This window comes from Chaetodon auriga, chromosome 18 (assembly GCF_051107435.1).
Source record: "Chaetodon auriga isolate fChaAug3 chromosome 18, fChaAug3.hap1, whole genome shotgun sequence".
Taxonomy (NCBI): Eukaryota; Metazoa; Chordata; class Actinopteri; order Chaetodontiformes; family Chaetodontidae; genus Chaetodon; species Chaetodon auriga.
The window spans coordinates 255,634-281,609 of NC_135091.1; the positions used below are offsets into that span (position 1 = coordinate 255,634).

The window sequence follows — 25,976 nt, forward strand, 5'->3', positions numbered from 1 at the left end:
GACAGAGGATTAATAGAGGTGCTGTCACAATGTACAATACATGGACAATGATGTTTTTATGAACGTTAAAGCGTATAAACTTATACCAGCTGACACCTGAAATAAACAGAATGAACCTGAAAATTATCAAATAAGACTCTGAAGGTTCGTTCTCAGTCCAGTTTGGGGGGGCGGCGCTGATCCACCGCCCAGCTGATACTGAAGGACTTCAGGTCTGCAGGAGGCCTAAACAGATCCACCCGACAACCAGCTGCTTATTGGCTGTTTATTGGTCCTTCTACAGGAGACCGATCTGTTATCTTAAGATAATCAAACATGTGACTTGTTATAGATCAGATTAATCATGGTTAATCAGGTTTGTTTCATGTTTACCAAAAACTAAGACGTTGCTTCGTTACTTAAAGGGTCGTCCACGTCCTCAGTGGGTTCGGACTGTACGAGAACTGAGAGGCAGCGAGAGTCTGAACAAACCAGCGTGCTGCTTCTGTTTATCTGCTCACCCGCACCTTTATTCACCTGCACGGCTCCTCTCTGCAGGCTCCTCTGGGTTCACACCGCCCCCTGCTGGATCTACTCTGCATTACATCAAACCCAGTATAACTGACAGGAGTGATGCTTCCTCAGATAAAAGCTCTTGTGCTTTTATAGGTGTTATTCTTCATAAAGAATAAAGTCTAAACTGTTTAGTTCCTCAGTCATTGGAACGTCAGGTGGATCTCGACTGCTCATGATTTCATTCAAACCTCTGACTTTCATTTAGTTTTTGTCTTTTGATGAAAACATTTGTTAGTTTTCATTAGATTTTTGTTAGATTCAAACAAAACAGTTTAGTCTCATTTTTGTGACACATTTTTTGTCTTCTGAGCATTTTTGAGACTCCAGCCGTCGCCATCTTTGTTGTCTTTGTGAACTGTCCTGGAATAATCATGATGATGTGGAAAAGAAAATATTTGAATGAGCTCATTCTGGAGGAGAAGTTTGGTCGACTTTTGTTAAAAAGGTCAAAGGTTTTGTCTTAGTCGGACTTAAATCAGGAGCTGCAGAATCAAAAGAAAATAGACTTGAGATGTAAAAAGACACCTGTGTGAGATGTTAAATGCTCGCTGTAAGAAGTTAAAAGAACGAAAACGACTTCACATCATGTCATTAAACATCAGAGTGCATGAAATCAGTTTATTACAAATGACATAATGATACAAAGAAATCCAGTTGATGATGAACACATGAGAGCCACATGTCTGTAAATCATTTGAACTTATAAATAACGTAAATAAATAAGGAAGGTTATACTCCATTAGAAACACAGAGGTCAACTGCAGGACCCTCACGTGATCAATGCATAAAAAAGTTTGAGTAAATATGAGCGGTTTGGTTTGACTCGTCTATTCAGCCTGTTTCTACAGCTTGTCTGCTTCACAGCTGCATGCACTGCAACGAAAGAAAAACTCAATGCAAGTAGCCCAGATGGCCAATCACCTGTAGCAGCAGCAGTTACATCATCACAGCAATGACCAATCAGGTTTGTGTTGTGGGCAGGTGACGAATCGGTACATTCTCAATGGCTGCAGAGCACGAAATCACCATGACTGTGAAAACCCAAAAGAAACTCAGCTCCACCTGTTTTCACAAGGTGTTTGTCAAATGAAAAAGTGCACATTTGGTGAATTAGCCTCAAACTCTCACCTGCGTCGAGCTACAGGAAACATGCACTTTACAAAATAAAAATCTAAAATATCCTGTTTCTCCAGCCAAACACTTTACAGCAACAGTTCAGTGAAATCCTCTTGTTCTGCATCTTCTCCAGAGTCACATGTTCGGTTTCATCTCTGGGTGTCCAGATCCAGAGTCCAGGGCGTGTTTAGCCTAGCTTAGCAAAAAATCAAGAAGCGGGGGGAAACTGCTAGCCTAGACATCATTTCACTATCTGTTGACCAACAATTTAGCTGTTAAGCTAAAGTTACAAGCTTGATGCTAAAGGTTGATGGAACAGTTAAGTTAGTTAAGTTCATTTCTGCCGTACCGTCCACCTTGCTTCAACAAAAGTTAACTGACCACAAACTTCATTTATTTGGCCAACTCATAAAATCAACATTAATTAGCTACAGCTTTGTAAATCAGCCAGCACGTGTTCTCACCGGAAACAACAAAATGAACAGCCATGAAGAAAACTCTGTCAATCAGACAGAAGGCTAACAGTTCCCCCTGCTTCCAGTCTTTGTGCTAAGCTAAGCTAACCACATACTGGACCAACCTCTGTTCTGGACAAACAGTGAAGAAACGTCCGACGGTGAAAGAGACAGCAAACATCTTCCTTACATCTGTACAGCACTCTCCACACCGAGGCCCCGGCTGCTTGAACACATGAAGAAAGTAAAAGACAAAATTCAGCGACTACAGCACAGCCAGCAGGACTTCAACACACAAACACACACGGGTACACACACTCTACACAGGTACTTTTTAATGCCCCACCCTTTGCTGAGCAGGTGCTTCCCACAAGATAAAATGCAAATACTTTATTCATATAGCACTTTCTAAAGCTGTGATGGACGTGGAATGTAAAGGGACTTATAGGCATTTCATAGAGGAAGATTTTCATAAGAGATCTGAAGGTCAAAAACAACCAATCAAAGCGGTGTGGAAGGTCATTATTGACCCTGGGATCGAAATAATCTGACTCAATGTCCATTTCTGAGCTTTTTCCCGAGCTTGCAGCCACATGCTTCAGATGTGAATGGCCTGTGAAGACTGTGAAATGCATTTGAAAGCTCTGGAAAAAGACAGCAAGTCGACCAGTGTTTTCTCAAATTTAGTCAATGTTCTACAGTCTGCTCAAAAGTCAAGTGGCTCAAGCAGTAAATGCTCCATTAACCTTTGAAAAACAGTAAATCTGGTTGTACGAAGTCAACCAGACCAGAATGAACCAGAAACTGTTTTCACAAAAGTGTAACAGAACATGTCAAACAAAGCTGACTCCATCGTTTCATGGTCAGAGAGCAGAGTCGTGTTTCATGGGTTTCATTTAGAAAGGCGATGTGTTTAAGGACCAGCAGGACGTCTCACGTTCAGTCAGCTTTTATGTTTTATGTTAAGCTGCTTTGTTTTGAGGTCAATAGACATTTAACAGAAAACTCTCTGACATTCAGCATTCACAACATTCAACTAAAGCAAACCTGAAGCAGTTTCACAGTTACAGTCGCACAGTCACAGCAAGATGGCAAAAGAACATTCAATCAAATCTAACATCGTGCAGATGGCTGTTTCCTGTCTGTAAGGCCGAAGCATTGAAGCAGCACAGGACCTTCTGATGGGCAGACAGCTACGACTTTGTCTTCACAAGCACAGACATAAAAACTGAGACGACCTTTGCAAAAGACACAATCTATCATCTGTCAAACGCAACAACAGATTATCAAAGCACAAAATTTATCAATATACGTTTGTACATCATCCAACGAACTACTGCGGTGCGAGCAGCTGCTTCTTTTGTAGCTTTGACTAAATTTTGTTGACTTGTGCGATGTAGAAGCAGCTCTACAGAGTTACACTGGTTCACTCAATGCATTTGTTCTGACTGATTGATTGACTGGATACAAATGAGATGTTTGTTTAGGACAGTTTCAGTGCATCCACATCACCAGCAGTGTTCTCCAACAAAGGAACCTCAGCTAACGTTGCTGAACCTTACTCCCAGTACGAGTCCTGTCAGCAGCTGCCGCTAATCTCTGCGTGCACTGTCAGGGGCCAACTCTTTCCAAGGATGTGATGTATAAAAGTGTAAAAGTACTTTTGTGCCTCCTTCCTTTTTCAGAACATTCACCACTATGTCATTGCCAGGCTGCCAATCAAGAGGTCAAAACCATCGCTGTGTCCTAATTCCTTACCACACACTCCGCTTCACACAGATGGAAAAACATGACATGTTGAAATGTGCTACTGATGTATATTTCTGTCCCATAATGCATTGCACAGAGGAAACTGAGGGGCTGTTATGGGATTGGTATCACCAGTGATCTGTGGATTCACTCAGTGAGCTGAAGTAATGGACATTTTCACAGAGTTCAACTTTTGTGAAGAAAGAAGAGGAAAGTAGATGGCTGGAGGGAACAGCTTCCTTCGTCTGCAGCCAGTTTTACCCAGACTCAGTGGCAGGTTGGCTCAGTTTGGTTGGCTAATGTTAGCATGTTCCTAGCTAACTAGCAAGTTAGCAATTTGCTCAACCGGCTGAAACCGACTCATTAACGACGGGGAGATGGTTCCACAAAGATCTTGTAACACTAAAAAAAATATTTCTGAAAAAACGCTTTGTTTGTCTTTGTTAAATTGATGAAATTAAGTTTTTAGTGCTATCCCTAATATGTTGGCAGCAGCTCCTGAACACCTCTGGTCAGATTGATAACTATTCCTAATTCAGAGTTTTAGGCTGCATTTATTTTCTACAAGATTGCTGTTTGTTTTTAGACAACATTTAACATTTGACAAATTTAGCTTCTTTATTGTTTGTAAAAAAAAAAAAAAAAAAAAAAAAAAAAAAAACAGCTTTATATTTCTCAGTGAAGGTACTAAAACAGGTATCACTTTGTTTTTCGACTCAAACTTGGACATAAAATCGAAGTACAGTAATTTTTGAACGATGCCCAACATAAGAAGCAGTTCCATTATATCCATGAGTCCTCACTTGGTATACAGATGTTGGTGCTGATGATTTGTTGTCATTACTAAACAGAAGAGGAAAATGATTTCTTGCCTACTAACAGCTAAAGCCATACACTTTGATATTAGTATCGTACATACTTATCCTATTGGTCTGTAATGTAGAATTAGGACACAACATAAATGTGACTCTCGTGCAATGAACAGTGGAACACTGAGGACCAAATAAGCAACAAACTGTGTCCTCTGGATACAGGCAAATGTAAATTTCACTTTGTTGAACCTCTGAGACAAACTCACAGTCAAAATGAAGACTTTGAAAGAGGTGGCCCCTAAATCAGGACACGGCTATAGATCTTTTGCAGAAGCATCATTCATATGACAGCAACAATCCCACAGCTGTGACGGATGACCGCTGACGAGCTGGAGGCAGACCAGAAGGCTGCTGTCCGTCCTACCCGAGCACGAGTATCACCTTTTCTCTGAAACACATCTTGCTCACCATGGTTTCTTGCCCTGTTCAAACTGCCAACCACACAGTAAAAGTTGATCTCTTTGTTGAGCTACATCTCTCGAAGCTAATCTACAATATTTCTGCAAAAGAAGAAGCCTCACGTGGTACCACGGCCACGAACGATCAAGCTCAGACTCATTGCTGGACAGAGGTACGTTGGTATGGCTGCAGGCAGTGTGGATACACAGTCCCTATCCAGAGGTGCTACGGTGGCCTGCTCAGGCCATGTAGTGGGCCCCGTCGGGTCCACGAGGTGGTCTTTTGGTGCTTTCATTGGCGTTGGAGGTTGGGGGAGTGCTGCGGGGTTTGGTGGCAGATTTCTTCTCCCTCGAGGAGGGTCGAGTCTGACTGACAGACGACGCCCCTACGGCTGCAGTCTGGAGACTCCCACCGGGCTCCACAATGGTGTTTATAACTACAGCAAGAAAAAGAGGGCATTAATGATCAGACCCAGTCAAAACACCATTAACACGAATATGAAAGAAAAGGTGAGACCATCTTGTTATGCAAAGCTTGTTAAAGAAAATCACTGAAAGCCAGTACAGCGTTTGGTCCAGGATGTGTTTAGCCTATCTTAGCACAAAGCTGGGGAAACTGCTAACCTCAGCCTATTGCTGAGTCTTTGGATAAAGGCCACTAATGTGTAGCTCTATTTATTGATCAGTCTAATGCTTCTGACACATGCAAAACTGAAACTCCTGAGTTCAGGTCTTTCTACTGAAGCTGTGGTTTGTGCTGGCCAAAGGGAGCGTATCCCAGGGCTCAGCCATGCAGCTGCTTATTAATATTCATATCAGCCTCAGTTTGGACATTCCACAGACAAACTTCGACTTAAACTCCCTCTCAAAAAACGTACTGTTCTTGTTGTTGAACAGAGACTAAACAATTTGAAAGTCAATTTAAATGGTGAAAAAACAAAATCAATGTTGGATAAAATCAGACCTTCCACCTGGCACGAGACATTGAGTCACCAAACAAATATCTTTGGTTTATAATAGATAACTGTCTTACTTCTATGTGCCGTATGATGCAGAAAATCATCAAAAAAGATAATCTCAGATCCCACCCACCCTGCACACTATGCCTTCCAGATTCTACCCTCTAGGAGGCATTTCAGGACAATTGCCACCAGAGCAACCCACTTCAAAAACATTTTCATTCCCATTGCAATAAACATTCTGAACGCTAATGACTAAGCAGGACCCTCATGTATTATGTATCATGTAATGTGTCTGTCTGTAAGTCTATTTATGTTATACTGTATGTTTAATGTTTAAATGTTTAATGTAATGTTGGAACCTGTACCATGCTGTACTGAAAGCAAATTCCACCAGCCTAGCTGTATGGTCATTAAATGAAATCAAATCAAAAGAGCAGCATCAGTCCTGATTAAACAAAGGCAGATATGAAAGATGTGTCTGGATGTGTTCTCCAAACACAAATAAGACATTACATGTAAAAGCAAATTTGCTTGTACCTTCAAGCTGCCTCTGGACTCTTCTCAGCTCTTTCAAAATGGAGGTAATTTCCTGCAACATCAAACAGAAAACCAAACCACAAATTCCAGCTGAGCTCACATCAGATCCTGAGTGTTGTTTAGATTAATTACACAGTTTGCAGAAGAACCTTGTTGGAGGTTTTCAGGATGGGGACTTCATTCTCAGCGTTGATCTTTGCCTCAATCTCCTCCCAGACCTCTGCCTTGTTGTGGAACAGAACCCTGAGAACAGACACGGCAGGGTCAGTACAACCACAAAGTAGAACCACAGCAGGCCAAAAGAACTGTACTGACACAATAAAACCTTCTGACATACTGAAACTACCTGAAGCTTAAACTGACCCCTTCACAGACCTGAACCACCAACAAACCGACCCCCCCAAAAAACTGTTGTTCTCCACAAAAAGTGGGTCAATTCCTGTCTAATCAGGTCAAATCGTCACGTTCAGGTTTGTCTGAAGCTGTCTAAACGACGGGGCTGCAGTAAATGTGAACATGGTGACTACATTTACAGTTTCAAAGTCACTGAGAGCTTCCTTACTTCATCTTTTCAGCCAGCTGCTCTGTGTTCTCGCGAATAGCCTGAGACAGCTGAGACACTGGATTCAGCATCAGGTTGTCCAGAATCACCTGAAAGAGTTTATTCAGAGACAGAGGAGGAAGGATGAACTCAAAGCAGGAGCCTGTAACCTGACACCAACATGAACAGCAGTTTACATCCTGATTTCCCAGCACACCAAAACTAACTGCAGCAGTTGCAGTTTTATGGAGTTTGTTTACTTGTTGAGTTTAGGATATGTGCACACTGCAGGCTCATGTCTGGCCGGGGGCTCCAACAAGGTGAACTTCTGTCAGCTTGGTTTTCAGGTCCATGTTTTCGGTATTTGACTCCCCCACAGGTCAGAGTCAAAATGCTTCAGGAGACCTGTTCCCAATCATGTCCTGAAGACATCTTCCCTGATTTAAGATAACTGGACAGACTGTCAATGAGTTATGGCCATTTTCCTGCTAAGCCCTGCCCCCTGTGAAGTTTATTGGTCAATATCTTGAAAACTAAAGAAGATATCAACAAGTTAATTGCAACTTTTGATTGTCTTTGTTCAGTTATGATCCATAGTCCATTTGGTAATGATGAGACTGACAGTTAAGAGGAGATGTCCAAAATGTGCAAAAATGGTGGAAAATCCATCATTGCAGATGTTTATGGTCTTATGGTCATTGAGATGGACATATGTCCAATTTCAAGTCAATAGGACTTACGGTGTGACGGGCATGTACATTTTGGGCCTTAATTACAGCGCCCCATCTCTCATGTGTCAGTTTTGGAAACGTCATATCAAGTGGGACAGTTACCTGAACAATAAATCAACACGAACTGTATATGAGACATTTGTACTATTGACACACAAGAGTCAATTTGATGGAAACACTGAGCAGCTAATCGCTATGAAAAAATAAAAGTAATGAAAAAAAACCTCCATCATTAGTCAAACACTGCTTCCACATTCAGTTTCATATCATTAAAAATCAAATGCTTTCAGTTTTTCGTTTTTTGTTGAGACCAAGTCTGTTGAGTCATTTAGGTCATTTGTGGGGCAAATGGTTATTTGTAACTGTAGAATTATTGAAATAAAAATCAATATGATCAGTGCAGGCCTCCACTAACACTGTCCAAAACTGTTCTCACTGACTGAAACCATCTTGTGTCACGTTAAAAAGTAGATTTTCGGACACACTGAGCTGCAGAGCAATCGTAGCCTCAGTGGGATTAGACAGTGACCTCTTCGCGGTTCCACGGACGGCGTTGCTTAGAACTGGGCTCCGGCTCATTCATGTTTGCGTCCAGGTCCGAGACTGCAGCAGAGCCTGGGGGAACCTTCTGGTAGTTTAAACTGGCCTCGGGGATATGTTGGACCAGCTGGAAAGAGAGTAAAGGGAGTCTGGCTCCGGTGATCCAACCACTGAATATTTGTTATCAAACCAAAGAGCAGTCGACCGGTCATGGCGGTGCTCCGTGAACGCATGCACCAAGTCAACATGCAGCTGCGATGGTGGAGGGCAACAGTGTATGCAGTGAATTTTAGTACTGCTGGGATACAGCGTGTTAACAACAACAAGGAGACGTAGGAGTGCAGGAGGAGCCTACTGGTCACCAGCTTCAGCTCCATGAACTGTGCCAAAACCAGTAAAACCAGTTCATTAGTGGTGCAGGGAAATATATTAATGGCAAAACTACTGAGCAAGCACAAACCAAATTTAAACAGGAAAAAAGTCTGAAAATAAAGATCTGGGAGCGAGCAAGGGCAGATTTTAAAGATTCATTTTAGTTCAATGCAGATCTGATAGAATAAATGAAGTTGTACCATAACGTCCTCCACCTTATATCAATACCTAAAATAGTCCTTTCTTATTGGCTGCTGGGTGGAACCTGAAACATTATAACTATTTTCCTTTCGTGTTTTGACAAATTTTACAGCGCAGTATTTTAGAGTTGTGTTGGACACAAGTAGGTAGAGTAGGGTCAGGTAGTGGAGAGTAGAGAGTTTGGTTGGGTGTAGTCAGCTGATGTCAGGTGAAGTAGGATGTATTGGGTTTAGGTAGAGTAGGAGAGGATAGACTGACAGAGTCGAAGTAAAGTTGGATACGATGAGGTCGGTTTGGGTTCTTCAACCTGTTTGTGGCAGCATTTAATACTTTGACCCTGCAGACAGATTCCAGCTCAGATTTGTTTTGTGCTGAACTAGAAGTTTTGTTGTAAGTACAGGTCGAACAGCCACTAAAAATATTCAGGGTAGAGTAAGTTGGGCTGGGCATAGTAGAGTCAGTTTAGGTCAGGGACAGTGGGGTAGAGTTGGGTCGGGTTGTGTTCTTGTTTGTCACTTCAAACCTTGATCCTGCAGACTGAATCCAGTTTTGTGCTGACTCAGCAGTTTTGTCATTAATAACCTTTCATACTGGACAAATCTCAAAATAAAAAAATTGAATGTGCTTCAGAACAATCCAACACTGGTGAGGGGGGAGTGTTAGGATCAGTGATGGCAGGGGCAGGATGGTGGAGAAGGGGGAACCAATTACAGGGCAGGAGGAGTGATGAGTCAGAGTCAGACACCTGAGATGGTCGAACCCCACGTAAGTATGGATAAGATGGCCCCTGTGCAGCAGAACAGAGAAATGAATCATGAGACTCCAAAGCATGACGAAGCTCCTGTCCATCAACCTGCAACCTGGAACTCAACTGAAGAAAACAGGACTTTGAATCGTTCCTCCTGGCACACTTCTGATGTTGGAAACTGTTGTGATTGATAAAGGAAACTACAAACAGAGGAGCTGGTTTATAAAACTACAAATGCTTCTCATTTAAACTGGGAACACACTCGAAGAACTTTAAAATAAGTCCAGTTGGCTGCACATAGTTACTGATAATCACCTCAAACTGAAGGATCACACATGACACCAACTCTAAAAAATTAAACATGGTATGTCTGCAAGTGTCTAACTGTCTTTGTTGCCACAGACCAGCTCAGACAATCCATCATTTCTACAATTACTGGTCCTGGACACACTTTTTAGAACCAAAATCAGTCTTGTGTTTTCCCAGTTTTAGAAGCTATGATGTGTGTGGCTGTTGAAGGGATGTTTGGCGGTTTGCAGTATCACCCACCTCCTCCCTTGCAGAGATGGTGGAGGCCGGCGTGTTGGGCAGCGAGCTGGGTGAGGTGGTGGTACCCATGCCGGAGCTTGGCGAGTCTCCATCCCCGGCAACATCGTGGATTTCCTTTGCCAGGATGGCCAGATCTTTGGCCAGGTCCTGACTGAGCCTGCAGAGGAAACACAAACAAAAGGTGAACATGAAGGTTTGGATGCCCAGACAGACAGACCAGCCACTGGCCAATAGACAGATCTTTGTTCGGTTGCTTTTTGAATTCAAGGTAAGGATGGACATTTCATTGATTTTTTTACTTTGCAATCTCTGCGCTGTGTGTAGACCAGTTCTGGTATGGGTCAACTTCATTCTGGTCCTCGTCATCCTCCGTCTCCAGGGAGACAGACTTGGATCGGGTGGCGGCCGTCCGGTGGCCGCGTGGCGTCTGGGCCGATGTGGAGGGATGGGAGGAGCGTTTGGCTTTGGGATTCCCAGCATTCATCTCGTACTCTTCCTCAGAGGATGAAGAGAAGTCTGAGCCCTTCTGTCTGCGACGGGAACCTGTAAATATTTGGATACAAACAATGAGACATTGAGCTGAAAACAACTGTCAATAATTCATTACAGAAAAATCAGACTGCACTGGAATCAAATTCAGGAGAGAAGTCAACTGTAGGTCCCAGATAGCACTGCAGCAAGAAACCTCAATCAGAGAGCTTCAGGCGCTTTAGTAGCCAATGGCAGGTGGAGTTAGAGCTTGATCTTTGTGGATCTTTCTGGATAAATTCAGACATTTGAATAAATTAAAAGTTTGTGTTTTGGATGAATTCAACATCTGAAATAAATTTAATTCAGTTCTGGATGTGAAAAACTATCACAACTCCATAGCAACGGCTGCTGAGGCCCAAAATTGTTCAAAGCAGCAACAGAATTTAGCACAATGAATCCTCAGTCTTAATACTGCACTGATGTTTGTCCTCGGTCACGGCCAGAATATGGATTTAAATGAAGTACACTCGCATCCCAATTCCATCATGACACATGAAGCTGTGTTTCCATGGTAACAGCAGCAGATTCCAGGGGCTCAACAACAATAACTCACCAGGGACGGAAACCTGACGTGATCAACAAAGATGGCCAAAGGGAACAGAAGATTAAATCAAAGCCGGCTTTGAACTCATCTTTACGGTCGTACTTAAGTATGTGTTGAATGATCCGTGTTAGCTGTTAGCTGTTAGCAGTGGACAGTCGATTTACTGCTAAACACACTGCATGTTCATCACAGGGAAGTACTGTGACTGCATCGCACTATCTGTCTGGTCAGAATTGATTATCTTATTTTATTCTATTTATCTATTTATTTATTTATTTTATTTTATTTCATTTTATTTTGTTTCATTTTTTATAGAAAGTTGTTGTGCAGCTGCTTGTATCAACATTTAACAACTTTGACTTCTTTTGTTTCATGAAAAATATTTGTCTTGTACAAATGCATGTTTATGTTGTGCAAAGTAAATGTCATGTGCAGTCAGTAGACATCTGCAGCCCACAGACAGACGTAGAAGTTCACGTAAAGTATCCAGGATTAGAGAACAAATATGCTAAAATGGCTGCTTTCCAAAAAACTGATGTGTTGATATTTTGACATTTGATGGCGGCATATCACACTGAGATGACACACAGAAACCCACAATGCAAGCAGTGTGCAGGCTTATGAAAAAATCAACAGGTTGCACTATTCTCAAAAAAGTACTTTTGGCATTAATAAAAAAAAGTTCGCCATGATGCATTTTCCACCATTTTGAGATTTTGACCACGTCAACACCAGAATGGGTATACAGCACCAGGGGACTAAGCGACACATTAGCCTTATAAATGACTAAGATTGGTCAAAAAACAGCTGCCGTCAACCAACAAATTTCGTAAGAGGTGGAGTGTAGCAGGAAAATGTGGCGTGGTCAGATCCTTCAAACCCACACAAAAGCACAATCTGGAAACTACATACTGAAGAAGAGTAGCAAGTTACAATTGGAAAAGATAATGTATTACAAAAGGTAGTATTGATGTCTATATTTTTAAAACAAAAGTCGCGCAAGGACTCACCAGTGCTGGGGTACTTGGCTCCAGTGGACCGGGTACGGGTCAGTGGTTGTTTTCCAAGAGCTCCACCCCCTTTGCTAGCTGTCTGGCGGGCGTCACCCACAGACATCTTCCTGGTAACAACAGCAGACTCAGAGTTCCTATTAGAGAAACTGGACCGGCCCGTGGAGGGCGTCTCGTTGTCACTGGGAGCTGTGAAAGAGCCAGTTCTCTTCCTGGGCATTGCTAAGATGTCCAGTCTGGACAGCTTCTTCCCCTCGGCAGACACTTTGGATGGTGCAGGAATATGGTCAGAATTCTGGGAGCCCCGATCAGTCTCAGCACCTTCATTATCTGAGGCCTCACCCAGACGGGCTCGACGAAGCATGGACGCCCGGGTTGGCCGTGGTGCTGACAGGCTGTTGGAACGTGTCAGAACCTGCTGAGTTGCCGTCTTGGGTGTCTTTCCATTGTCTTCTTTCTGAAGAGGGGCAATGAGTTTCTTGCTACGGCTGGATGGACGCGAAATTTCATGATCAGATGATGTTGTTTCAGTCCAGTGGGGACCAGAACCCTGCTGACCCTCTGACAGGTCCAAAGATCCACGGTTGCCTGCACTGCGGCGCATCTGGAAGCGCTTCGCCGCCTCACCCTTGCTTGATGCATCTGTTGCCACCTGGTTTCGGCGTTTCTCAGAAAGCCGCTCACGGGCGGTGAGTTGCCGTCCCTTCTCTTGGATGGACGGGCTGGAGGAGGACTTCTCCTTTTGAAGGCTGCTGATAGTAGGACGCTTTTTAGAAGCAGAGCTGACTGGAGCATTTTTGCTACTCACCTGGCTCACGGTGCTTGCTGTGTCCACGTCTGACTCACCAGAAAGAGAGTCGTCCATGTGGGTGGAGGAGCCTCCTTTCTTTGAACTCCGACCAGAGCCAGATGAAGGGAACTTGGTATCCAGGGAAGACAGAGTTCCCTCTGCCTCCTGAAGGAGGAACTGTGTGTCTTGGATGTTCTCCCTCCTCTGTTCCATATCTCTGATGGAAGGGTGACTGGAGATGTGGGGAAGCTTTTTCATTTGGATGGTGTCACTGGGCTGGTCTTTGGTGAAGCTCTCCTGCCGGACAATTGATGATATGCAGCTGTCTTTTGCAAGGACAGAATCCTTGTCCTGCATTTGGAGGTTTGGAGCAGAGCTGTTGGGTTTAACACCTGTCCTCCTGGGTTCGTGTCCACTCAGGTGTCGGATCAGGACAGTGGTAGGGGGAGTTTTTGCTGCTGGGTCGCGTGTCCTTTCAGACTGTACTGGGCTCCGGGCCTGCTCAGGTTTGCTTGGACTGTCTTCAGATCCAATGTAGAAGGAGGTGGATTTGGTGGAGGGAGACACTTTCTCAGAACCCTTGAACTGAGGACCAGGACCCCCTGGAGACACAGATCCAGTCCTGGCCTGATTCTTCTTTGTTTTCTCCAGAACAGGTCCGTCATCTGAGCGGCTGGCATCACTAAGGCTGTCTGGGTCCACATCGTCCTGAATACACAGGCACTGGGTGGAGTCCTGTGGGCGGGGAGGACCGGACATTCTGTCTAGAGGTTCTTTGCTTTGGAAAGGTTCATGGCGAATCAGGATACTCGGAGGAACACTATCTAGCTTTTCCGGAGGCACCTGGGGCAGCAGCCTTCTTGTCCTGGAGCTGTGGCTGGACTCCGACTCAGAGTTATCATAGCTGTAATTTCCCATCGACCGACTCATGAAGTGCAAGTCTACAAAAACAGTTCAAGATATCTCAGTTTTTCATATAAATGTCTTACATTTCATTTTAATTATATTTTCCAAAGTAGATGTTTCAAGGCCAAATCCCTAACTGATGTGCTGCAACTTTCACACCTCAAAACAAAAGGTCAGAGGAGTCCAGATTATTACAAAATGTCCTTTTCAGTTATTCCTGACTGCTTAAAAAGTGAGTAACTAACAAAGTGAATGTTACTCTCATTGAGAGATCTTTATCTGCATGTCGTACCTGTATCATGAAAAACTAATGCTAATTGACAGTGAGAGCAAATAAACACAGAACACTCAGGGATCAGAAAATGCTTGGATTAGCCAGACCACATGAGGTGGCCTAATCCCAGCAATGGCAAAACTGACCATAGCGCTTATTAATATTGTGTATATGCAGAAGCCATTAGATGACGCAATCCAGATATTGTTTTCAGATACAGATCATAGGCTACTACAAGGTGGAATAGGGTTTGATCAGAGATGTTCACAAGTCTTTGGTCACGAGTCCAAGTCAAGTCTCACGTCTCTAAAAAATAAATCTCTCATGTCTCTTCTTGTTTTAATGAGCCTTATATCATCTGCTGCTATTCAGTCTACTAAGAATACAGCTATATCTAAGAAATTCAAAGCATCTACTGTATTATCGTCCCTCCTTTAACTATTAGCATAAAGTATCAGTGCTGATTAGTTGCTTGTTATATGATCACTTTAAACAGGGTTCTGCAATGCAATATGAAGAGAACACACAATGAATGATTTCCTTTAAAGGAGACTGTATTCCTCCAACATGAACATACAGTTACATTATATCTTGCTCCCTATTGTGCATAATAATATGAACAAAAATATAGAAAATGTTCCACCTCACCCAGTCAAAAGCATTGTAGGCATTGTAGGAACGTAGATGAATAACGTTACCCAATAAACGTCATGTTAACACCACTCCATGCAAATAAGCGTGATATCAAACTAACATTCACTCTATTCAAATATTCAGTCACAAAGCTGGTAGCAAACTAAGCCAAACATAGCTGATGCTGAGCTAAACCTGTTTGCTAACCGTCCATATGCGCTAATGTGACTTATCCGGGTGAGTTTTCAGGTGTCTGATAAAGTTTGATGTGGTTGATCCAGCGTCCTTAATCTTGTTACCGCAGACTCTGTAGTCAGTGCTTCTTTTGTTGGTGCCGTCTTGTTTGAAGTTTTTCTAACCAAACGTAATTACAAAGGGTACAGCAGCAGCTGCATGTGTGTCGGTCGCCGTAGTGTCATCTGAGGTAGTAATGCGTGGGGCCGCGAGCCGCGCACCCGATGCGTGATATGGTTACCATGGTTATCATGTCAAAAGGAGGGAATGACATTAAGCTTGTCAGATGTTTCAGTTTTCCCAATGTTAATACGCCAAAAAAAAAGAAAAAAGAAAGAGAGAAAAGAAAGGAAAAAGGAAAACATAATGATTGTTCACGAATCCCAAAACACAAGTCCAAGTCGAGTCTGAAGTCTTTTGAGCACGAGTCCAAGTCAAGTCTGTCACTCTGTGTGCGACTTAAGTGCGACTCAATTCCGAGTCGCAAACTCGAGTCCCCATCTCTGGGTTTGATCCCAAGCTCTAGACACATCATGTTTATACATTTTGTGACAAATTGCACAGACAGAATTTTAACAGCACCTTCCAGACATTCCCCGTGTGGTGGAGTAGAACCAGGTTCAGCATAGCTGTCTGCCAGACTGGCCCAACGGGAAACCCATTTGGGTCCTTCCAGACTTGCTGCATGTGCAGGTGGAACCTAGACAACAACACAACATGATGAACGACATTAACGTGACGATAGAAATGTGGGACCAACAGGGAATAGCCACACTAATCTGCATGCACTGGGATCAGGAACATGCTATGCAGGTGTTTTCCAGGTTCTGGTTCAGTTTTCCTGTGTTTTTTGTTACCTGTATGGGGCCTGTTGGGGGGCCGCTGATAGCAGCTGGGATAAAGCCATGCAACGGATCCACAGTGCTACCATCACTAGGCAGGTTAGCTTGCTCATCCTTGCCATCATTTATTACAGGTCTATAAACTCCAGTGTTCACACCACTGTACTCTGGAGAGTCGAGGACACCAAACACCTGTCAGAGCACAGGGCATGCATGAGGAGGGGGGGTAGGACCACAGCAACAAGGAGCAAAAAGGACAAAAGTTCTCATGCATCCCTAAAGTGATTTAAAACAGTTTATTTAAAAACGTCTCACGTGAAAATAGTTCCAGTTCTCAGATATGTTGAATGCTGACATTGAAGATCAACCACTTGTTTGATTAGTGGAGGGGTGAGGTCAGTCATTCCGATATGACACTGCTCCAAACAAAGAAATTCTAAAGCGATGTTTGTGTTTGCCTTTTACTGAGGTTAGCTTAGTTGTTGCACAGTAACAGTAACAGTAAAAGGAACACAGCACATGCCGATCAAGTGGCTTAGTGTCACAGACGCAACAATAGAATATCTGTAGTACTTGAGATTAAAGTATTCCTGACAGAGAAAATTATCTGTTGTCTCTCATTGCAAACCAACCTTGACCAATGTATGTGCTATTTTGCTTGAGTAGCTTTCTATTTTTGTAACTGTTCCACTAACTGGACTAACTTTTCAGGAAGTTAGGTTCTCTCTACCCACCACTGGTCAGAACTCTATAGCCTTATAGTCACTGTGAGTTCACCTGATCGATCATGTTGCGAGCCTCCTCCACCTCTTTGTCCTGCGACTCTGTCTCGATGGTGTAGGTCCCCGCATCACTCAGACTGTCGTCCTCCTCATTCCTCATCATCCTCTGGGAACATTTGGGGTCTGCTGCACGAACACCCAGGGACAGCATGGGGGACATGGGAAGCCCAGAGGAGTGGACTGGAGAGGCAGTCTGCCCAGCAGCATTGGTGGCGGCTGAGGACTTTGAGATTGCTGGAGGCTGTAAGGGGGAGGTGGGGTTGGAGACTGAAGAAGGTGCTTGAGGTTCTTGGGGGGAGGGAATTCTTGCATTTGGGGGTGACACCATCACAGGTGGTGCAGACATCGGGGGAGGGGATGTCTTGTCCCTCACTGGAGAGGAGTCTTGTTGACCAGAATCCCTTAGGAATTCTGCAGCAAACTCCTGGGCAAGCTTGGACTTCTTCCCAACACTGCCGAAGGGTCGGATGATAATGCCCGAGGAGGAGCGAGAGGAGGAGCCAGAGGAAGCCGCCTCCCCATCCGTCTTCTCCCTCTTCAAAGAGCTTGACCTCTGGGGGGCGCCGTGGCCCTGACCCTTCAGAGGAACTGTTACCTGCTGTGTGGGAGGGATGTGGCCATGTACAGATGCTGGTCTCTCACCACCTTTCCGCCGCTCCAGCTTGGCCTTCAGGGCAGAGTACGAGTCAGCATGGGCTGGGTTGTGCGTGAAGGATTGTGAGCGCTTTTTGCGAGGGTTGTCATCAAAGAACTCAATAATGAAGGCCTGCTGGGTGAAGTGTTCTGGGGGTCCATACTTGGGTGCTTCTGGGGTGGGGGACTGCGTCTGAGGAGGACTTTGGGACAGGGGCCGTTCACGGACCCCAGGTGAGGCTGGGGCCAGTGTAGGTGGAGAGTGCTGCAGTGGCTGGTGAAGCGTCTGTGTTGGAGCAGGCAGCTGGCAGTGGACAGACTGACCCGACTGAAGTGTCTGCTGCGATGCCTCAGGCTGCTCGGGTTGGATGGAGTGGTGAGACTGGACAGAGTGGTGGGATTTACTCCTCTTTCCTTTGAGAACTGGGTCCTCTGAGTCACTCTGGGTTCCATCCTCATGATGGTGACCTGACAACACAAATAAAAACATCAGACCTCCAATAATCAAAATATTTGATTTGAATATCACCTGAGTCCTGAGAAGTGAAGTATTGTTCCTGGTCCTGCTGAGAATCAACAGCTGAGCAGCTCTCAGCTCTTTGTTTTGGGTTTCTGTTTGAATCCTGCTGTGCTCAAGCACAAACATAGCTAAGCTTTACATCACTAGCAGCAAGTGGCAGGAAATTGTTGAGATATTGAAAATCCTGCAGAAAACAAGATCAGGAAGAACCATCAACTATCGGAACGGTTTGGGTTTTGTCCATCAGTGATTGCTTTCAGTTATGAGAGGGCCAGCTGTCATCTCATTGGTCGCCAACAATCACGATAAAAGCTGAAACTGACTGAACTTTCAATGCAGCAGTGGCTATAAATCAGAGTATTGCACAACACCCGAGGTCAAGTTACCACGAGAAAACAATGGATTACACCAGTGCAAAGTAGTTCTGCCATTGGTCCTGTGTAGGGCCTAGCAGGCCACAACCTGGCCAAACTGGACTGATGAAATAAGCTTGAAGAAGCTGTTTCCCCAACTATTCTCACAAGTATTGATGACGCCACCGAGTTTCCAACACTGCCGATTCCAAAAAGACATGCAGGTGAATGCCAGGCCACACCAAGCTGCTGCAAGTAAACAAACAACATCCTGATTTGTATTTTCTTAGAGGAATATTGATGTTGAGCCAGATTATCTCTGCAGTCAGTTTCAAGTCTCTGCAAAACCCACCATTCATACAAATGAAGCCAGCAGATACCTGGAAGGAAGGAAGTGAATCTAAAAACGTAAACAGGATTTATGTTTAATTATGTCAAAGACTAAATGTGGTTCTTTAATGTCTCCAGGTAGTCTCTGACCTTTGAGGGTCTTGATATTCATGGCGAGGTCACTCTTGGTGCTGTAAACATCTTCACATGTTGGGCGTCTTCTCATCATGCTGACATCACTGTGGACCAGCCAATCAGCCACCTTGCTCTCTGCTGACATCACCTCAGCGGGTGTGGCTGTTGCAATTGCGGACTTGGTGGGCGGAGCCTGCTGCTTCCTCTGGCGGGTGGAGAACTTGGTGACGTGGTCTTTGATCTTGATCTTGCCAGGCATGCAGTCGTCAAACTCGATGGTGAAGGAGGCATGGCTCTGAACGACGGGTGGGGTCGGGGTGGGAGGGGAGGGCAGAGCTGGGGCCGTGTCCGTGTCCTTGGTGGGGATCTCATGAGGCTCCGGCCCCGAGGTTTTGGGGTGCTGGAAGTCCTTGGTGGGGATCTCGAAGTAGCTCGGTTCACGGTGGTACGAAGGGAAGATGGTCTTCTGTTGGGAGTCTGACAGAGATCCAGAAAAGTCCGGATCCACGGACGAAGCATCTTTCTGGACTTCTGCCAAAAAACAGAAATGTTACTAAAGACAAACCTTTTATAATAGTTACAGTAATACTACAGGTAGTACTACTACTACTTGTGTGCACCAATAAGGCTGCAGAAACACATCTGCCAGTTTGTCTTTCATGGTTTGCTGTCAGTTTTACTTTTAGTAAAAACAAAGAGAATTTCTTTAATTTCATGACAAAAAGTTTTTCTGTGTAATTTTCAACCATTGAAACCTGTCTGTTAAAAGATAAAAAATAAACATTTGTTTTAAAATAATTCATACTTTTCTCCTTCTTTCCTTCTTTAATTTATATTATTATTTAATTTATCTCATTTTGAGACTTGGTTGTATCTTCTACGCTTGTTGTTTAATGTTACTGTGATGATAAATGTGAAATTAAATAAAGTTTTAGAACGAAAAAATCTGAAACTTTATGTACAATATATACAAAGTAAACATGAAAAGTACAGTTTGAGTTTTTAAATCAACTCAAAATGTAATAATAATCACAACAAGTGTAAACCGAGTGTATTTCCACACTATCTACACACACTTCTTAAAATGAGACGAAGCTTCTGGTTTAAATTCTCTGATTCACATTCATGAAACATGTTTTTACCTGCATGAGACTCATCGCTGGGATGAACTTTACTCCCATAATCCTCCTCTCCCCACCAGGAGGGCTGACCATAGAGGGGAGTGGGCCGACACACCGGAGCCTCTGTAACACACACACACACACACACACACACACACACACACACACACACACACACACCTGCATCAAACCGAATGTGAACTTTCTGTTTTAGTGTGTTGCTGCTTTGAAAAACAGAGATGTTTTTCTCAGATACCTCAGACACGTCTGAAGTGACAGTGTTTTGTTTTGTGTTGTTTGTAATATTACTTACAGTATTATTCTCAGTATGACTGACGTACCTTGTGACAGACTCTTCGTACTTGATGTCTTCTCGGCTTTAGTTCGATCGTCCAGCTCCGTCTTCTTCCCCTCTGAAGCCTTCAGGCTCATCTGCAGCTGACTGCTGTACTTCTCATGCTGAAACAACAGGTGGCGCTCATCACACACATCGTTCACACACACACACCGTTCACACACATCGTTCACACACACCGTTCACACACACTGACCTTCAGAGCCTCCTCCGGCACTTTGTGTTGACTTTTCTCCAGAACATAGACGTGAGAATGTGGAGAGACGGCTAAGAAACATACTGAATCAATAACACACACTGACACACACAAACAATGACACAAACACACACACACACACACACACACACACACACACATACACTGACATGCACAAACACACACACACACGCTGACTGACTGATGATGCCGTGTGAAGGATATCATATCCGAAGCGGATGATGTCGGACAGTTTGAGGGTGATGTACGTCTGATCTGGGATCCGCAGGTCGTTCACAAACGTCTGTACAAAACAAACACAGTTCATTCAGCAGCAGTGGTGCGTTCAAAGACACATTGACATGCCAGAGAATCCAACATTAAACGTGGACGTTGGTTTGTTCGGCAGGCATTCAGACGTGTGGCAGTGTGTGTTGCAGTGTGAGTGGCAGTGTGTTGCAGTGTGAGTTGCAGTGTGTGTTGCACTGTGTGTTGCACTGTGAGTTGCAGTGTCTGTTGCAGTGTGAGTTGCACTGTGAGTTGCAGTGTGTGTTGCAGTGTCTGTTGCACTGTGAGTTGCAGTGTGAGTTGCAGTGTGAGTTGCAGTGTGAGTTGCAGTGTGTGTTGCACTGTGAGTTGCAGTGTCTGTTGCAGTGTGAGTTGCAGTGTGAGTTGCAGTGTGAGTTGCAGTGTGTGTTGCACTGTGAGTTGCAGTGTCTGTTGCAGTGTGAGTTGCAGTGTGGGTTGCAGTGTCTGTTGCAGTGTGTAACAGTGTGTGTGTCAGTGTGTGTTGCACTGTGAGTTGCAGTGCGTGTTGCAGTGTGTGTTGCACTGTGAGTTGCAGTGCGTGTTGCAGTGTCTGTTGCAGTGTGAGTTGCAGTGTCTGTTGCAGTGTGTAACAGTGTGTGTGTCAGTGTGTGTTGCACTGTGAGTTGCAGTGCGTGCTGCAGTGTGCGTTGCGGTGTGTAACAGTGTGTTTGTCAGTGTGTGTTGCAGTGTGAGTTGCAGTGTGTGTTGCTGTGTGTTCCTGTCTCACCCCGTTCAGGCTGCCCAGGTCTTTCACCAGGTGTTCGTCAGTTGTCGGGTTGTAGTTGATGACGGCGTGTTGTTTGTCCACACTGCGAGACTGTCAGAACACAGAGGAACAAACAACGTTCATACATTTAAATCCAGACCAGGACAACAAACACATTCCAGTTGACAAACAAAACGAAACAGTTGGGACGTTGAGCAAACTAATAAAAACAAAATGCAACAATCTGTAACTCCTTTTCGACCATTAATCTACTGCATACCGTCCAGAAATACTTAAAGTTCAAACTGAGAAACTTTATTTATTTTTGGAAACATACACTCATTCTGAATTTGATGTTAGGATTTGTTTCCTGCGGTGTTACATCAGCTTTTCTTTAACAACACTCAGTGTTTGAGAACTGAGGAAGTAAGACAGCAGGGACGTCCACAAAGAAGATGTCCTCTGGATGGACGCACTGAACTGTAGGAAGTTTGAGTAAAATGAGCGATTTGGATGAATTTGAAGATTATTTTCTGTGGGGCGAGGCTGCTGAACAGGCTGGAGGATCAGAGGATGTGGTTTGTGTTCAGGTCTTCACTGAGCTCCGATCCTGTCACTTCATATCTTAAATAATCATCTAAAACAACAATTTCATTTAGTTTTCTTCACAGAAATGAATGAAATGCTGGCTTACGGGCTGACTGCGTATATTGAAAAAAACTTTTCTTCTACCCCTTAAAATCAATATTTGGACACTCAGTTTTCTGACTTTTCTCAATCATTTCTGCTGCAGGACGATTTGACACGATGCTCTTTTTATACTTTATTTCTCTGTTCGGTCACTTCCTGAGATCCTTGTGGTATTTTATGCGTGTATGTTCTGTGTTGCACTTTCGAAAGCTGTTTTAAAATTCGCTGCAGAAGTAAAGTTTACTTATTTACTTCATTTGAAAATGTTAAGTGGAAGCTAACGTGTTAGCAGTCAGCTAGCTGTGATTACACGGAGAAGAAAAAACACTTTTTGTTTGAAGTTTTAAACTGAGGCGAACGTGTTAGACAGCAACTGTCAGCAGGCTGAGGAACATAAATCAGACTCAGATCAATGACGATAAATCGATCATGTGATCGGTTTGAGTGATCACCTGTTTCAGACTCACCTGCAGCATGAGCTCACAGTCCTCTCGGCCCACAAAGATCATCTCTTTGGGGAGACGGTGTCGAGTGCCCGAGCTGCTCACCAGGAACCATGATGTCACACTCATCTTCACAGGCCTGCTGGGAAACCCCAGAGCATCCTGGGAAATGGAAGACAGGTGGTGAGGGAGGTCAGACACATTACATTTCAGTCAGTCAGGACACACTGTCAGTCCTCAAACTGACAAGGAACAAGAAACGAAGCAGAAACCAAGAAAGAGAACAAAGCAACAGCTGAGAGTCGAGGCGTTAACATGAGAAACCATGACGAGATGATGGACGGGACGTGGACATGATGGACGGGACGTGGACATGATGGACGGGACGTGGACTTGATGGAGTGGACATGATGGACAGGACGTGGACATGATGGACGGGATGTGGACTTGATGGAGTGGACATGATGGACAGGACGTGGACATGATGGACGGGACGTGGACATGATGCAGTGGACATGATGGACGGGACGTGGACATGATGGACGGGACGTGGACTTGATGCAGTGGACATGATGGACGGGACGTGGACATGATGGACGGGACGTGGACATGATGCAGTGGACAATGAAAAAGACATTATTTGACTAAGATGTCCACAGAGACTTGAAGTGATCCCATTTTGGTCAAATGGAGGTTTGTCCACGTTGACTGTGAATAACAAATATTCAATCCAAAACAAATCGACACGTTGAAAAATCTTTGAATTTCTGTTTGATGTTTCACAACCGTGTCGAACATTCTGACATCATTGAGAAATGCATGTTAGTGTGCACACACCAAAAGGAAATGACGAGGCCAACGTTGATGTTCAGACGAAGAAGGCTTGAAAACCAGGTGAGATCAGTGCAAACAGGAGATCCACATCCAGATTCAGACCAGAGCTGCTGAACTCTATTCAGCTGAACCATCTGATCCATCAAGGACAGCTGGAGCTCGTTACTGACGGGAAGTCCAACGCGATGAAATTTAATGTTTCAAAGTGTGGTTAGCTTCAAGAACCACATCAGACCATCAGACCAACAGACCATCAGACCCAAAGACCAACAGATCAACAGACCATCAGACCATCAGACCAACAGATCAACAGACCATCAGACCATCAGACCATCAGACCAACAGACCATCAGACCATCAGACCAACAGACCATCAGACCATCAGACCAACAGACCATCAGACCCAAAGACCAACAGATCAACAGACCATCAGACCATCAGACCATCAGACCAACAGACCATCAGACCATCAGACCAACAGACCATCAGACCCAAAGACCAACAGATCAACAGACCATCAGACCATCAGAACATCAGACCAACAGACCATCAGACCATCAGACGGCTAAACAAGGCATCTCTGAGTGCTGGTTTTAGGATCCTCGTCCCCTGAACACAGCGAACATCATGTGGACGCTGAAGCATCCGACCGTGTGTCTTTGTGTCATGAAATAAAAGGAAACATGTCTCTGATTCATGTTTGATTTGTTTTAAGATAAAAACAATGAAAACCTGCACAGAAACAAACATTTGAACAAGATTCACTGAAAAAGAAATGTGAACGGACCCCAGAGCAGAGCAGAACCACAGAAGAAGAAGAGCAGCAGGTGATCTGTGATGGTGAGTCTGCCAAGATCAGCTGACCAGACATCGATACATACACACACACACACACACACACACACACACACACACACACACACACACACACACGCACACACACACACACACACACGCACACACACACACGCACAGGACTGAGTCATTTTGTGCAGGACAGGAAGTGACAGCAGAGCTTCAGGTTCAGGAACACTTCCTGTCAGCATTCACACAGGAAGTACTCTGATCTGGTACCTCAGTGAAGGTAGGAGTGCCACAGTGTACAAATACTCTGATACAAGTCAAATATGTGTACATAGGACCTGCAGACACCCACTCAGGTTTCTCATTATCATCATTATTATTACTGATCAGGTCTGTCATCTGTACACACTCACAAACAGAATTCTACACATTCAGTGTATATAAAAATAAGTACACACTGTGTGTATGTGTCCATATATGGACGTAAAACCACAGATGTCACTTCGGATTTAACTCATATTGATAAATACACCAGATTTAGAATCTACAGAAAATAATACAGATAACAAAGTCTATAAAGAGTTTTCATTCAGCGTCACGTGACCTATGAGACGCTGCAGCCTTTCGAGCCTGACAGGTCAACCTCTTCACCTCTGTGACGTCATCATCACTCAACGGTTCAGACCGGCTCACCTGAACCGAGCCACACCCGGGAAAACAAACGCGCGCGCGCACACACACGCACGCACGCACACACATACACACACACTCTGGATGATGGATGAACCGGAGCGGACCGTCAGACTCATCTCGCCGGGCCTCAGTGCTTCATCGGCGGCTGCAGGCCGGACAAAAGGAGCCGCTGCACCGCGGAAGGAGCCGTTAACTGAGGATGGACAGACAGATGGACAGACAGATAACCGGACGGACGGACGGACAGACAGACAGACAGACAGAGACAGACAGACGGGTCGGCCCCCTCCTCCACGCCCTGCCTCCTCCCTCCTCCTGCAGCTCTTACCTCCGCTCCAGATGCTGCGGCCGCTTCTCTCCGCCGATTAAAATCCGGACTGACGCGCTGCGGGGCGGACAAACCATGAGAGGAGTCCCGGTGCGGAACGGAGTCGGTACCGACGGATCCAGACCGACAGGAACCGGATCAGAGCGGACACGATATAAAAAGGCTCCCGGTGAGACGCACTGACGGTCGGTGATGCTGCTGTTATGGCATCTCTGTCTTCTCCTGACGCACCAGCTGCCACCCGCTGCGTCAAGACGCACCGCGGCACCTACACGACACAGGAAGCGCTATGGTGAAGCCTTCAAAATAAAAGCTTCAGGCTAGAAATCTCTTGGGATTGTGGAGAAAACTGGATCCAGAAATGTGAATCACAAATGTGACGCGAAGTTGGCGTTAACATCAGCTGTAATAGTTCTTCATGTACTTATATTTGCTCAGTCACGTGTTCACAGTCCAATATTTCTGAGGTCAAGTTTCCACTTCCTGTTTGAGGACAGATCAATACGTTCAATTGTTGATCAGAGAAATATTGAATTCAGTTGAGATGTGGATTTATTGATCAGCTTTCACGCAGTTTCAGTTCAGAACAAACTAACTTTCAGTAGTTTAAACGCTTCTGTGTGTTTTTATGGATCTGAAGGCACAAATTTCAAT

At 44.5% G+C, this 25,976-nt stretch overlaps 1 protein-coding gene across 4 annotated transcripts; it reads right to left on the reverse strand.

The window, feature by feature from the left end:
- Positions 1–1,141: 1,141 nt before the first annotated feature.
- On the reverse strand, positions 1,142–25,569 carry cep170bb (centrosomal protein 170Bb). 4 transcript variants are annotated; one of them, XM_076755836.1, is made up of 20 exons: positions 25,323–25,569; positions 22,688–22,825; positions 21,552–21,641; positions 20,739–20,819; positions 20,516–20,572; positions 20,306–20,423; positions 19,986–20,087; positions 18,859–19,374; positions 16,868–17,973; positions 16,106–16,282; positions 15,831–15,948; positions 12,412–14,142; positions 10,626–10,869; positions 10,327–10,483; positions 9,775–9,816; positions 8,446–8,583; positions 7,207–7,295; positions 6,794–6,887; positions 6,645–6,696; positions 1,142–5,582 (listed from the first exon to the last, which is right to left on the reverse strand). In XM_076755836.1, exons 2-20 carry the CDS (start codon positions 22,790–22,792, stop codon positions 5,386–5,388), a joined length of 5,214 nt encoding a protein of 1,737 aa, XP_076611951.1. In that variant the 5' UTR covers positions 22,793–22,825; positions 25,323–25,569; the 3' UTR covers positions 1,142–5,385. The 4 variants fall into 4 exon arrangements, with proteins under 4 accessions (XP_076611951.1, XP_076611952.1, XP_076611953.1 ...); XM_076755837.1 differs by lacking the exon at positions 9,775–9,816; XM_076755838.1 differs by lacking the exons at positions 8,446–8,583; positions 9,775–9,816.
- Positions 25,570–25,976: the final 407 nt, after the last annotated feature.